The 15,547-nt window shown below is 40.0% G+C and overlaps 1 protein-coding gene across 1 annotated transcript in view; it reads left to right on the top strand.

The window, feature by feature from the left end:
* Positions 1 to 7,236, top strand: part of ZGRF1 (zinc finger GRF-type containing 1) — a 60,047-nt gene extending 52,811 nt beyond the window's left edge. Inside the window, exons 25-29 of the mRNA XM_084855881.1 lie at positions 1,481 to 1,604; positions 2,755 to 2,931; positions 3,166 to 3,300; positions 5,144 to 5,405; positions 6,828 to 7,236. Coding sequence (XP_084712007.1) covers positions 1,481 to 1,604; positions 2,755 to 2,931; positions 3,166 to 3,300; positions 5,144 to 5,405; positions 6,828 to 6,955 — 826 coding nt within the window. The 3' untranslated portion in view covers positions 6,956 to 7,236. The remainder of the gene's footprint in view (positions 1 to 1,480; positions 1,605 to 2,754; positions 2,932 to 3,165; positions 3,301 to 5,143; positions 5,406 to 6,827) is intronic.
* Positions 7,237 to 15,547: the final 8,311 nt, after the last annotated feature.

Here is a 15,547-nt window from a genome sequence, read left to right as displayed (position 1 = left end):
TGTAGCCCCTATCCCTGAGCAGGGAAACCCTGTGCCCCTGCATGTCTCAGGAGCAGGTCCAAGGCTCTCCATTTGTTTTCAGCCACTGCCTGAACAGCATGATAAGGCACTTTCTTCCAGTCAATTTATCCTCATAACTACAGCGTGAAAAATATTTTACCACAGAATTCATTAGGGGTTTGCTTTTGGTCATGTTTTTCTTCCACATAAAAATGAAGGAAAGAAAACAAAATATTTTACCTTGGTTTCCACCTCTGTTTACCTCCTTTCAATGCCATTCTTTGCCCAGACTGCTTAAGCCTTCACAGCCAAGCATATCAAGATAAGGTTCGATGCTGTGCCTCTCTAGGTGTGGGCACTGAATGGCTTTGAGCCTCTGTCTACACCAATCTGATGCCTCTGTCTACCAAATCAAACCCTCATGTTAGTATAATACCCTCCAAGTGTATGAACCCAGAGCATCTAGAACATCATATAAAGCTTCCTTGCATATGGTTCCAGAGCTCAGGTATGTGTGTTGGCTTCATCTGCCCTGGTTGCTGCTCTGGTCTTGACCATGACTCATTGACAATCCAGCCTAAAGGAATGTTGGTTTCTTCTTGTAGACCATCAGGCCCTGAGGATCTAGTTCTGTCAGGCTTGCAAATGACCAATTCTTGCAACAATTCTGAGTAATGCTAACTAACACTGTGGGATTCTAAGGAGCCATGGGACTGATAATAGATCGATCATATCTGTATAACTGCCTGTGTTCATTATACATTTACTCCAGCAGTCTCAGTCATCTCTGTCTTTCGTACCTGGAGTGCTTCTCCGTACCATGCTCCTGTCTCAATACTTGTTAGCAGAATACTATAGATCTGAGAAAATCAGTCCGCGTTCCACACAATGCATCTGTATTTTTTAAAACCTTTACTGCACCAACAGATTGCAGGCAGCATTACACGGCATAACTTAAGCTGAAGAACAAGAAGTTAGGGAGGAGGATGTTTAGTGGTCTAAGTGTGTGCACGCACAATTAGAACGGTTGCCATTTTTAATATTTTTATCACACATAGTAGAGGGCCTAGAACAGAGCCAGGGAGGCTGCAGAAGGCCTGTGTAGGGTATGAAAAGTTATTGAGATAAGAGGCTGGGTGAAGATACACCACGGCAACCACGAGGGCTGGTAAATGGATCGCAATCCAGCCAAATATAAGTATTTCAGTTAATAATACTTAAAAGTGTCTACATTTACCTTGAGTTTGTCCAGTTGTTAAAAAAGAAAAACAAAAACTTAAACCCTTGTAGTTTTGTAGCCACAACCAGCTTTGTTATTTGTTATATTTGGGTTTAGGACACAAGGGAATGAACTTCCTTCTTCACAGTGGTACCGTTTAGCATATTGTGTGAACTGGGAGTCTTTGACTGAAAGACGGCATACAACTTTTTAAATAAAATAAGTAATTTAGGATGGCCAAAACTATGTTTATATATGTAGATCTGAGTGTGAAAAGCTGATTCTGGTTGGAGATCCAAAACAGCTACCACCCACCATTCAAGGGTCTGAAAGTGCACATGATAATAGTTTGGAGCAAACTCTCTTTAACCGACTCTGTTTGATGGTATGTACTATTATTCATCCTGAAAGGGGTACACTTTCTGTGATGCTAACCCTGTTATATGGCTGAATTTTGCTTTCTTAACTATATTTGCCCAGCTTTTTGTAGAAACATTCCTTATTTCCTATCAATGCATACTTAAATCGAGGTTTCTTAAGAGCTAGTTGCCATCTGTTACTTGCCAGATTGCTTTTGGAATTTCCTAGGAAAATATACATGCGACAAATGTGATGTCTAAATTACTCAGTCATGTGGATAATCAGTCATGTGGAAGAATCTTACAAGCAGGATCGGGGATTCCTGTCAGCATCTGCTCAAGGATCTAGCTAGAAAAATCAACGTAGATTTTGAGTTCCATTGTAATGTGTTTAGAGCATATGTCTCCACAGGAGTGTTTCTAAATCCACCTCAATATGAGGAGGAATGAGACCCTGAGTCAGACAGGAGGCCTTCTTTTTTACAGTGTCTTGATTGGGCCAGGAAAACCAGCATGTCATTTCAGTACAGGGACTGGGTGTGTGCTCCTGATTCCTTGTGTCAGATATCACTGCTGAGGTGTACATGAGACCATTATCTCTTCTTCTTGAAAGGAAAAGATTTTTTTATCGGACAAGGTTCCTTTCTTGAGGACTTTGAACTATGAAGTAGCAACACACAGTGATGGCCATCTCCCTACTTCCTCCATTTGGTCTGTGTTTCCCAGTTGAAAATAAGCAAAATATTTTATGTTTTGTCTGAGTAATGTCCATATGCATCATGTGAGGATTGTATCAACTCTTTTTCAGAGGGGAGCTGTTTGTCTGAAATCTCCCTCAGATAAAAAATACTTGGTCTTTTTAGAGGAAAGGTGGGATATATACATAAAAACAATAAAAAACAGATGGTTTATCACATCAAGGCTTAGAAAGTTTTGCCCACTTAAATTTATATTCTTGCTGTTTCTACTGATTTATGATGTCCTTCCCTTTCCAAGTATTCCCTTAGTCTTGCCAGACTCACAATTTCTGACTGTAGATCTGACACAGGAGGAGTTATCTCAATTTACACCGTGAAATATGTACAAATAGGACTAGGAGTCTATAATATTGGTACAATATGGTTTAACAACCCCTTCCATTATTTTTGCTTCCTTTTTTCCCTTACCAATTCATAGGGACATGAGCCAATATTGCTTAGGACACAGTATCGCTGTCATCCTGTTATCTCTGCCATAGCCAGTGACCTATTTTATGAGGGAAATCTGTTGAATGGCATTTCTGAAGTGGATCGAATTCCTATCATAGACTGGTTACCAACACTATGTTTTTATAATGTTAATGGTTATGAGCAGGTATGTTGTATTAATTTTTAAACTGCAGTGACGCATTCTTTAGGATAAGCTGGTTATAAACCAAAATGTCCATTTTGGGCTTGATACTTCCTTGATTTGATGCCACTTTGAGATAAATGGTTAGACCCAAATTACTGTGTGTGAAGTTTTTGTCATTATTCCCCAAAGCAGGCTAGATGACTTCTCATGGGTTTTTTTTCCATTGCATAGTTTGAATTGTTTCTTGTTCTCCAGATGGAAAAAGACAACAGTTTCCACAATATGGCAGAATCCTTTTTCACTGTCAAGTTAATCCAATCTCTGATTGCCAGTGGAGCAGAAGGATCTATGATTGGGGTAATAACCCTCTATAAATCACAAATGAGCAAGGTATGTTTTACACACCAAAGCATGTTCCAGCAAAACATTTACCATTACATGTAAATTTTACTTTGCTTTTTTCCAACAATTAAGCTTTCCTCACTATTTCTAAAATATCAGTCTTATTTAGACTTCCTAACTTTTTAAAACTTTGTTTTATTTAATGTTTGTGCATAGTATAGTAAGCTTACATCAACAAATACAATAAAGGTCAACTATTCAAACAAAATAAAAAGAAACTGTGTTCTGTTCTTGTCTCAGTTACATTAACAGTAGAATGTTCTTAGAACACCCCTCATTTAATTAGATCCCTCCAAAATGATGTTTGGAATATTGGGGGTTTATAGACCTCTTAACTTTGAACTGATGAATTTATTTGGGCATATATTTGCGATAACCCATAGTTAAACTATGAAATCTGCTACCACAAGATATTGCGATGGCCATCAACTTGAATGGCTTAAAAGGGAATTAGATAAATTCATCGAGGATAAGGCTACCAATGGATATTAGTCATGATGCTACCTCCAGTATCAGAGGCAGTATATCTCCCAATACCAGTTGCTGGGGAGCATGAGTAGGAGGATGCTATTGCACTCATGACCTGCTTATGGCTTCCCATAGGCATATGGTTTGCCACTGTGGGAACATCTGGATTAGATAGGTCATTGATCTGATCCAGCATGGCTCTTCTGATATTATGTTCTTACAGTCCTACTAAAAAGACGCAGCAATTTCTCATGGTTCATCAATAAGCAGAGAAGTCATACTTTAGTAGGTGAAGGTCTGTCTCAATTTTGGATTCATTATTTCTCTCTGGTAGAAAAGTCATGGCAATACAAATATGTGTAGGTAGTCATAAGGAACCTTGATAGATGTTTGTGTTTTTCAAGTCTGCCTGTTTTGAACTAAATAAATAAATACCGCCCAGAGAGCTTTGGCTATTGGGCGGTATAGAAATGAAATAAATAAATAAATAAATTGAACAAGTTCAAAATTGTAGGCATTTTAATGCCGGGGTCCCTAACGTGGCACCTCCAGGCGCCATGGCATCCACAGGCACTTCCAATGGTGCCTGCAAAGGGGTCCCCAATGTGTGCCCATGGGCACCTGAATTTTTTAAAAACATTATTATTCCATTTTTGTAATATGTACATGGATTTGTATGAAATACATACAACTTTCTTGCAATTATACATAGGCTTCAACAAAAGTGTACCAAATAGGTATCCATTTGAAGGTGGTGTCTATATGCCATCCATTCAAATATTGACAGCGTTGTAAGGTCCTCAATGCACTGCATTATAGGAGGTGTGTATTTATCCTTCCAATGTAATATCAGTCTTTTAGCTGTCAAAAGGGCTCAGAGAATCCATTTACACTGAGCATTTGTTAATTTCCATGAAGCAGATAAATAATTTAAAAGAGTGTGTACATCAGTGAATGTTAGAGACTATTCCAGTACAAAAGTTACCTGTGTAGTAACCTCCCCACAAAAAGAAGCAACTACCAAAACATATGTTTAAAAGAAGCATTCGCTGTATTGCACCTTCAGCAATTAGCTGAATTAGACAATCCCTTATTAAAGAGTTGTTGCGGTGTCCAAATAGACATGAAACAAAAGTTTTTGCTGAGTAAGACACAGTCTAAGATCCATAGTTGCAATTAGTGCCAATCCACTAATTAGGCATTTGTGATGGTGCCCACAGCAGTTTCTCAAATACCTAAATGTGCCTACAGGTTCAAAAAGTTTAGGGATCCCTGTTTTAATGGAACATGTGAATGCCCATAATTTCACTTCAGCGTTTGCAACATTGTAAAATGTCATTGTCTTGATCTGTTTTGTTGTCAGATTTCAAACTTGCTTGGTGCTGTACACTCAGATACTTCCCAGATTAAAGCTGTCCAGGTGTCTACTGTTGATGCTTTTCAAGGCGCAGAAAAAGAAATAATTGTCTTATCTTGTGTAAGGACAAGACAAGTTGGCTTCATAGATTCAGAAAAGAGAGTGAATGTGGCACTGACAAGAGGGAAGAGACATGTATTGATAGTGGGAAATCTTAACTGTTTAAGAAAGAACAAACTATGGGGAAGTGTCATTCAGCACTGTTCAGGTAAAGTAGAATACTCTAAAATATAGACGGTTTTTGTTATATGGGTCCCAGAGAAACTGGTGCAATAAAACGTATCCCATTACCTACTTTGTGTCTAAATACTTGTAATTGCTTTTTATGTTTTCGCATATGCTCTTGTTGTATAAATGGTGTGTGTATGTCTAACTATTATAACTGTTCTATCGATTCTAAACATGTTTACTCAGAAGTACGTCCCATTGATTTCAAAGGAACCTACTTTCAATTAAATCTTCTTAGGATTGCAGCATTAGTTATCCTTCCAGTAGTAGGATTTTTATCTTAGGAAGTTTATAGGTAAGGTGCAGTGCTTACCTATACAGAAAAGCATTGCCCCCTGTGAAATACTTAGCTTTCTGTCGCGAATCCTGTTTCTGGCCAACCATTCCTGGTTTGTTTTTTAACAGTCCTGCGCAATTTGGTAGGAGAGGTCCCAAAGCCTTGCCAAAATTATTGGGAAGGATGAATATCAAAAAGCATTAATACCTTAGGATCAAATTAGACATGACATTGAGAAATCTGTATTTTTTATTGTCGCTGGAACTACAATGCAGCTGAGGATGGGGGGAATTATCCTTTTCCCACTGTGTCGTTTTCCTGATTAAAATGGGACCCACCATATCTGTACCTATACGTTTTCCCCCATGAGGCAAATAGTAATTCCAAAGTGGGGATTTTAAATGCGGAAAGATGGCACAGGGTCAGTACTACACACGGTTGCTTTCAATTATTTTAAATCCATGGGAAGTCAATCATGATTTTGCATTTCGTTGCACCCTTAGTCTGACAAGGATTGGATGGCCTGCTGCCCACTTTTCCCACTCTCCAGCCCAACCACATACCATTTGGTCTTTGCCTACCTTCTGCTTGGAAGAGGTATAGATAATACCTACCAGGATTACTTATGGTACAAGAACTCCTAGTCTGAATAAGCAAATGGTTACAGCATTCCTTAGGTCCGTCTGCCTGCTGTCTCCCAGGAAATCCTGGTTTCTGCAAGCTGCCTCCATAAATGTATTGTCAGAAAGACCCAACAGATAGACAAGGGAAAGGGTAAATAACAAAATTTTCCTTTCTTTGCCCTACCCTTTCAACCTGTTTGCAAATTTTCATTTATTATTTGCATTTCTATCAGCATATTGGCTTTTTATTACTTAGGGGTGGGGGCAGGACCTCTATTCCATATCACAGGCTGCTTGTGAAATTTCTGACAGTTTCAAAACTTATTTTAACATGTATAAAGGGCCACTATTAAAGGAACACAAGTCTAAAGTAGACACCCTTCCTGGGTGTGCAGAGTTTGGAAGGTGGTTCTTTGTATCTAGGCCTGTCTGTTTAGAAAATAAATATTACAAATTAGGACTGAAGCTTTAATATATAATTACACTGTTCTATTACTTCTAGGAAGAAAAAATGGATTACAGCATGTTAGCCGGTGTGAGCAGCAGCTGAACAATATTATTAAATCTTGCTTGGAAAGGAAGAAAGAGAAAGAAATAAATACACACAAGGAAAAATCTAAAAGTAAATAATTTTCACAAAAAACAAATGGATAAAAATGTGCTTTCTGTGTAAATTGTGTAAAATACTTTGAAAATCACAGCTGTGGTGTTTTATGTCCAATCAGTACTCCAGTATGCTTACATGTAATAAAAGGCTTGATAACCAAGTTATTCCTATTCAAAGATAATGCCACTAGAAACTTGGCAATCCTTTTCAAAATGCTCCCCCACCACCCCTATGTGGTTATTTTAATTGTTGTACTGGTGTCTACATACTCTGGAGTAGAATAAAGTCAAGATTTTTAAATCAGTTTGTTGTTGTGGAGTTTTCAACAGGGCATGAAACTTTTAGACATATTTATCATGAATGGTAGATGACCAGGCGTTTGTTTAGATACATATAGATATAACAGGCTAATTGTCCAAAGCTTCCTGAGATAATGAAAAAAACAACTAGTGGCAATTTTTTAAAAATGTTACACGGGTTAAGCATATTGGATAGTTTGAGTATTTAACATATACTCCTGGCCATTAGAGAATATTCTAAAATATTATACTTTATTTTGGCAATATATGGTATGCGATTGGGGGGGGTATTCTATACTTGTGGTCAGCAGCCTTTTCTTTCTTTTGCAAATGTATTTTCAAGCAAGTTCCTATTAACAATTAGAAAAATTGGGTTTTCACTTGTAGATAAACCTATGAGTCATGGAAAAATAAGAAGGGATGTCTTAAATTCTCTGTAAGTTTAAAATTCCTATGTAATATTTAGTAATTATATAGTACAGTTCAAAATGGCTCACATATATTATTGTAGTAATCCTATATGGTACTTGTACAGGATAAGCAGCAGCTTTGTGGGGGAGGCAATTTTCACTGGGAAAATGGTGTTAGGGGAAAGGGTTAAATCCCCCTCTACCAGTTCTGATCCAAATTGCTCCCTCTCAAGAGTTAATCATTTAAACCATTTCTTTCTTAAATTGTGTCACAATCTTATTTCAAATTACTTTTTCAAAACATGTTCCTGCCTTCTCCAAAAGTATTTTATAGAAAATATTAATACAAGGATATAACTGTTTATAATCACTTGAACTCTTAAGGCTTAGTTTTTTAAAAACATGTTAAAATCCTAGCTAAAATTAAAATTGTCCATTAGGTGGTGCCAGTGTACTCTTTGCTGTCCATATACAACTTGAAGAAAACTAGCAAGGGTCATCTAATTTTTTTTAAGTGAAGAAAGAATTTTTTGTATAATCTCACATGAATTTAAGATAATTGTTCAGATGTGATGCAAGTCTGTTGCTAAAAGACTTTGAAGTTGTATTCAGGAAAACAAAACTTTATTGCACTCTAAACTTTGCAGACAGTCTGCATTTCTAGAGTGAAGGCAAGCGTTGCTATCATATTTTGGAGGGTTTTTACAGGATTTATTTTAGCTCAAGCTGTCGCTAAAGCCATTAATAAGTGAAGTGTAGAAAAAGAAGAAATAGTCAAGGGCTGAATAGCATCTTTTAAATTACTGGTGACACCCCTGTTCCAGCTCCCTAAAATCTCAATCAACAATCCATTAGAACTCAACAGGAGTAAAACTAAATCCTCGTTTAAGTGTATTTATCCGATCTCTTTTCTCTCTTTCAAATGCTAAATCCATTTCAGCATATGCCCCTTCTTTCTCTCGCCTTTCTCTAAAGGCTGGCAGCCTATACTGCTCTTGTAAATATGAAAGATGCTAATCATATGACATATCACGTCTCAGTCGGAGCTTGGAATAAAGCCTCGAGATTTGGGATCATTGCTTCCAGACAACAGCTTCATCAGCCGGAAAGTTGGTTTTTTTTTCTCCTTTCCTTCAACTCTCAATCCCTTCTTTGTCTGAGGGAAAATGCAGCCAACTCAAGCTACCCTGGCCATATGGTTCACTCTGTATTTTCGTAGTTGAATTCTGAATTGTTTCTGTGACTTGCTTAGGGATTTTTTCCCCTTTGGAAGTGTGTATAAAGACATAGAAGGGCTATTTTTTCTCGGACAGCTTTGCTGAAGTGCTGCATGATCTTCATGTGTTCATTTCACACACTCTCTAGAGCTGTTTTACTTACACTACTTTCTGCTACTGAATGCAGTTTACATTTGTATGATAAATATACTTGGAAGTAAGGCCTATTGATTTCTAATATTTTCCATGGGTGTTTTAAATCCGTGTAAATGTACTCTGAAGGGACAGAGATCATTTTGATAAGAACCTGTCATATTTTCTTCCTTCCCTCTCTCTTTTCTCTGGATCTGTGTTTGTCTATATCTCCTCCTTCTCCTGCCCCCTCCTCCCCCAAAGGCCCTTTCAACAAATCATTAAATTCTACAGAGGTGGTCAGGCCAGGCCTGCTTTTCATGCATTTGGGAAAAGAAAAGAGTCCTTGAAGTTTAGAAGATGCCCAAGGAAAACTCCTTGAATGACATCAAAAGAATGGGTTTCCATAGCTGTTGAAGCACGAGAGCCGTGTAAGCTGCACAAAGGCGGGTTGGGGCAGTGGGACTGTCCCGCTGCTCTATCCCAGCACAATTGGGTCACTGAAATAGGGAATTAATTACCATTGGAGAGTGGGCAGCCCATTCACCACTGCCTGAGTTTTATTAAACGCCAATATAAATAACAAAACAACTCTTGTGGCTGCACTATTCCTACACGCCAAAGGAAGGATTAGCTTGGGGATTAACATCTTAAAGTCTATGAGACTTTCTGACTCAAGGTTCGGAGCTGGTAATCGTATTTGTCTCCTGGTTCAGCGATTAGTGCTCTCTCACTCCCACCTTCGCCTGCCTGCCCAATGTCCCTTTTTGCAGGCTTGTCTCTTTAGGCTTCTGCTGCTTCTCTTCTCACAATCAGCTGTTCTTTTGGCCACATCTATAGAAAAAAAAGAGAAACTGCATCTTGGTCATGCAATCCTCAAGTTTCTGGGAAAGCCGGGGGGTGGGGGGGATTATAGGCTCTTGGGGTAGAGGGAGAGTCTGCTGTCCTGGGAGGAGGAGGGAGGGGCTGGAGTTTACAAAATCACTATGTGGAAGCCTGCACCTGCCATGCAAATGTGGGAAGCACAACAATCAAAGAACCACCACTTGCGTGGGGGTGGGGGGATAGAATAGTTACAAGCAAGGGATGCCTTCAGGCTACATGGGTATAGGCATCTCCTGGTGAGATCGAAAAACAGCACCCATCTGTCAAGCTGTTTCTCTGCTAAGGAAAGTAAAAGAAAATTGCTGTGCCTTCCGGAGCTCCATTAAGGAGGTTTCTTTGCTGTGGTGTCCTTGCACTACTTTCCCTATAATTTCTGAAGCTTCTGAGTGCCAGGCCTGAATAAAAGAGCACTGGCTATAAAGTACATGATTGCTAACTTGAGTTTGGAATTTAAAAGATGGCTAAGGGCTTATTTAAACAAACACCTGGTGGGAAGCAAAAGGCTTGTGCATGTACAGAAACAGTCCCATTTTATTAGTGAGTGAGGAGGCTTGTCCTAAGGTTAAGCCATATTATTTTGCAGATTTGGCGGCTGAGCCCTGTCATGGGGAAAAAAAGTTCGCAGATGGATTACAGGTGCGCCCAGACTGAAACTAAGCCTCTGTTCCTCCATATACAGTGCAATTTAAGGCAGATTCTCATGCTATATTTTGCACTTGGGTGCAATAAAACAGGTAATGATAAATAAAAGTATTTGTATGCATTTCTTGAGTGTCCACAGTATGACATGGTACAGATACCAATACAGGAACAGGTTCTGTGCCAGTCATCCATACTTCCATGTATTTTAAATTGTAAATTCTTATAGGTGTGTGTGTGCCCTTCATAATTGAATGTAGGTGTGGTCATTGTATTCAGATATCTGTGCCAATTATAAAATGGTAAGCCACTCTCAGATGGGAGAAAAACAGTACTGAACCACATCTAGAATGGGTATGAGCATAAGGAAGACCTTATTATGGTGTGTGAAAGTCTGAAAAATTCTCCTTGGAATACTTGCAGTGGCAAGGAATTTCCTTTGTTTCAAGAAAGAACCTGATAATATGTACAGTCAGGGCCAGAAATATTAGAACAAGGATAACTGTTTCGGCAGTTGGCCTCTGTACACCACCACATTGAAGTTGAAAGGAAACACACCCAGATGGGAGCGAAGGCAAGACTTTCAGCTGTAATTCAAGGGGTTTGACAAAAGTGGGGCACTAACCATCCAGGAAGTACAGCCAGTGGCAGACACACATATCCATAGTTGGTGGCTCATAACTAATGGAACGAATGGCTGACAAGCAGCTGCATGGCCAGGTGTGGCCTGTTTCCTGGGTACCCCATGACCAATCAAGCAGATAAAAGACCTAGAGGTGGTTCTGAGTGTTAGAATACATTTGCATTTGGTAGCTGTTCACTGGAACTCCCAACATGAGGTCCAAAGAGGTGTCCATGCGAGTGAAGGAAGCCATCATTAGGCTGAGGAAACAAAATAAACCCATCAAAGAGATAGCAAAAACAGTGGGAGTGGCCAATACAACAGTTTGGAACATCCTGAAAAAGAAGGAATTAACAGGCAAGCTCAGCAACAGCAAAAGGCCTGGAAGACCACGGAAGACAACTAAAGTGGATGACTGCAGAATTCTGCTCATGGTGAAGAGGAACCCTTTCACAACATCTAGCCAGGTCAAGAATGCTCCTGCGGAGGTAGGCATGTCATTGTCAACATCTACAGACAAGAGACAGCTTTATGAATGTAAATACAGAGGCTTCACAACAAGGTGCAAACCACGGGTAATGCTCAAGAACTGAAAGGCCAGATTAGCCTTTGCCAGCAAACACCTAAAAAAGCCTGCCCAGTTCTGGAATAAGATTCTTTGGACTGATGAGACCAAGATTAACTTGTACCAGAATGATGGGAAGAGAAAAGTATGGAGAAGGAAAGGAATAGCTCATGATCCAAAGCATACCACATCATCTGTCAAACATGGTGGAGGCAGTGTTATGGCATGGGCATGTATGGCTGCCAATGGAACTGGGTCACTGGTGTTTATCGATGACCTGACTGCTGATAAAAGCAGCAGGATGAATTCTGAAGTGTATAGGGCTATACTATCTGCTCAGATTCAGCCAAATGCTGCCAAACTGATAGGACACCACTTCATATTGCAGATGGATCATGACCCAAAACATACAGCAAAAGCTACCCAAGAGTTTCTCAAGGCAAAGAAGTGGGATGTTCTTCAATGGCCAAGTCAGTCACCTGATCTCAACCCAACAGAGCATGCTTTCCACTTACTGAAGACAAGACTGAAGGCAGAAAGACCCACAAACAAGCAGCAGCTGAAGGGAGCTGCAGTCAAGGCCTGGCAAAGCATCTCGAGGGAGGAAACTCAGCATTTGGTTATATCCATGGGTTCCAGACTTCAGGCATTCACTGACTGCAAAGGATTTTCATCCAGGTATTAAAGGCGATCCTTAAGTTTGAAATGACGTTGGTTTGTTCCATTACTTATGAGCCACCAACGATGGGTGTGTGTGTATGCCACTGGCTGTCCTTCCTGAATGGTTAGTGCCCCACTTTTGTCAAACCCCTTGAATTACAGCTGAAAGTCCTGACTTCGCTCCCATCTGGGTGTGTTTCCTTTCAACTTCAGTGTGGTGGTGTACGGAGGCCAACTGCCAAAACAGTTATCCTAGTTCCAATATTTCTGGCCCTGACTTTATTTGCTTAGTTTGTCTCCCACCTTACCCAGGGTGGGGTGTATTATCTTTTTTTTTTTCTTCAATCAAAGCCCTGCAAAATAGATTAAGCCTACCAAGGCAGAGATTTATCAAGGCCACTCAGTAAGCTTCATGGCTGAGGAAGCATTTGGGCTGGGGTTCCCCTTATCTTCCCCGATACTCTTCTGTCCTAATTTTATTTCAGGGGGTATTCAGTGGATAAACTTTATTTCAAACTTTGGATTTTACTTATCTCTATTTGGGAAAGAACTTCCTCCCAAGATCCTGTTGACTAGTGACTCTGGTTAATAATGCAAGTGTTTGACAGCATGAAATGTTTGGCAGAATCCTTCCAGCACTCATCAGTTTCACACCTCATATAAGTGACCCAATCATGCTGGTGCTTTCAAAGGGTGGGGAGCCTCAGGCCCCGGAGCTAATTCTGGCCCTCCTGGAATCCCAATCTAGCCCTCTAGAGTTCCCCAGATGACCACGCCCCCTTTTCCCCAACCACCAATCGTTTGGTGGTTTCCCAGTTTTTGTGCATTTGTTCTCCATTCTAAAAGGTTGAATTGTCTTTCCTAGGACTTATTTATTGACAGTAAGATCTTTAAACTACAATATGCTGCTGTGGTTTTTTTTTAATTTTGTGGCCCTTTCACCCTGCCCACTACTGGAATGCTTCCCCCAGCACCCAAAAGTTTTTCCACATATGTGAGGATCTCCACCCTTGTGCTATCAGATATTGGTGGTGGTATTTAATAGTGTTAGTACTCTAGCAAATATTAACCAAGGAATATCAGTGCTATATGCACATATCGCCATTTAAACATTACATGAAAAGGATGTACCGTGCCTTTCACGGGAAGACAAGGAACACCCTTCCCACATCTTGTTGCTGTTGTTATTATTACTATTTCTTAATACTTATTAATAAATGTTAATATAATAACATCTAGTCAGTATCTTTGAATGGACCCACATGCTCTCACAGATGGGAGATCAACCCTGATTCAAGTTAGCTGTAGTGTTGTGTCAGCAGTTTATCTATCCATGTGGATGTAAGTGACCATTCTCTACAGATAACCACAACTTCATTTTATGTTTTTAATGTAGCTCAAGTCCCCAAAATATTTAAGTACTACAATACTACTGATATTAGTTATGACAATTGTTGTGGTACATAGCAAGCCATCTTCTGTCTGATCAAAAGCAACTACAAATAAAAACCACTTCATACAAACAATAGTATATAATTTCCTTTGTCCTGGATATATTAGGCTGAGAAAGTTTGCTTTAACCACACCAAAATCTTATATAAATATTTAACTATGCTCTAAGGACCCGTTGATTTCAGGACTTAAGTATGCTAATCTTTCTCTGAAATGTGACCAAAATTTCCAAAATACAGGCAGACCTGGAAACTGGACAATAAATTCCTACAGTTTGCAACTGTGACAAACCCCTATATTCTGACATAGCTCAACATTGGCCCCTAGAGCATTTGGTAAGTTGGCAGCATACCAGGACACCTAAATAAGCTTATCTGAACTTTTGGTTCTCCAATAGGCATTCAAATATTTAGGGAACAATCCTATGGTCACTAGACACTGTCTAGAGGGCCATAGGATTTTTAGGTTTCTGGGAACTAAGGTCAGAGCCCTGACTCTGAGCTCGGTTCCTAGAAACTGCACTACCCTCTCCCCCACTCTCGTAGCCAGGGTGGTTCTCTCCACACTCAGAAACAGAGTATGGACAGGGTGAAGGGGGTGGTCCTGGGGGCAGGGAGGAGTCCGCAGAAGCTGCTTTATGAGGCTTCCTATGTGCCGCATAGCCTCCCTCCTCCCACTCTGAAGTCTCTGGCTAAACTTCTGAAATTGTGCATCCAGCTGACAATGCAGGGTGGTCGGAGCACATAGGCGAGGATCGCCTCCATGCTCTGGCCGCCCCGCATTGGATAGGTGTCAGTTTCTGAGTTCGGAAGCTGATGTCTATCTTCATAGGATTGTGCCCTTAAGCTCTTTTTAAGAATAGGTTGGTTCAAGCCAGCAATGTCTTTTGAGATGTGAATTTAGAATTGCTAGAAAGGTGTGTTCAACCGCTAAGTAATGTTCTGATTTTCTGGCTAGACCACTGGCATCAGCAATGGAGGCTATAGCATGATTGGACGAAAGAAGAATCAGTCTCGTATAAGGCTTTTACTGAACTCAGATTCCAATAAAAGTAAGAGTTTGTTAACTCCTGGAGAGCCTTTTATATACCATCTAACCAGAAACCAAGATGCTCTCTCAGATTAGCCTCTCTGCAATGAATTAATTCTACATATGCTCTGGAGCCCAAGACTCTGCTCAAGTAGGTAATATATAAGGTAGATTGACTTTTGGGTTTTATTTGGAATTCTGTGTGTGGGGGGGGGATGATTGTTGCTTTCCCTGTTTTTTCCCTCCCCCCTCCCCCAGATAAACTCCTTTTTTCTATTTTAACATTTGGCTGCATTGTTTTAAAAGGGAGTTCTCATTAAAAACTCTTCCTCACACAAACGGCCCCACAATGACAAAATGACCACTTGTGTTTTGAGGATTTTTATGTTTTTGTTGAGTCTTGTATTTCTGGGCTTTAGGAAAGAAAAGTCAAAACACTTTTTTTCCCTTTAGGGCTGGACTGGAAGGAGATGTCATTGGCAATAGGGCTCAGAAACTCAACAAGCAGCTGGACAGACTAGGGTGTGCCAGGAGACTGATCTTTTTGTCATTATTTTTTCAGGGAAACTTTGTAAAGAAGGGATGCACCAGGAGGAAAAGTCAATCCCTCTTCCAAGTCCTTAAGAGCAGGCTACCTACATAAAACAGGGGTGGGCAATTTGTAGGGGAGACACAACTCCCATTATCCATCACCCTTGGCTGTGC

The sequence above is a fragment of the Heloderma suspectum genome, chromosome 5, assembly GCF_057233095.1.
Source record: "Heloderma suspectum isolate Gila_16-S chromosome 5, 16-S_ref, whole genome shotgun sequence".
NCBI lineage: Eukaryota > Metazoa > Chordata > Lepidosauria > Squamata > Helodermatidae > Heloderma > Heloderma suspectum.
The sequence above is the reverse complement of the archived record's forward strand: the minus strand, read 5'-3'. Positions and strand labels throughout refer to the sequence as shown.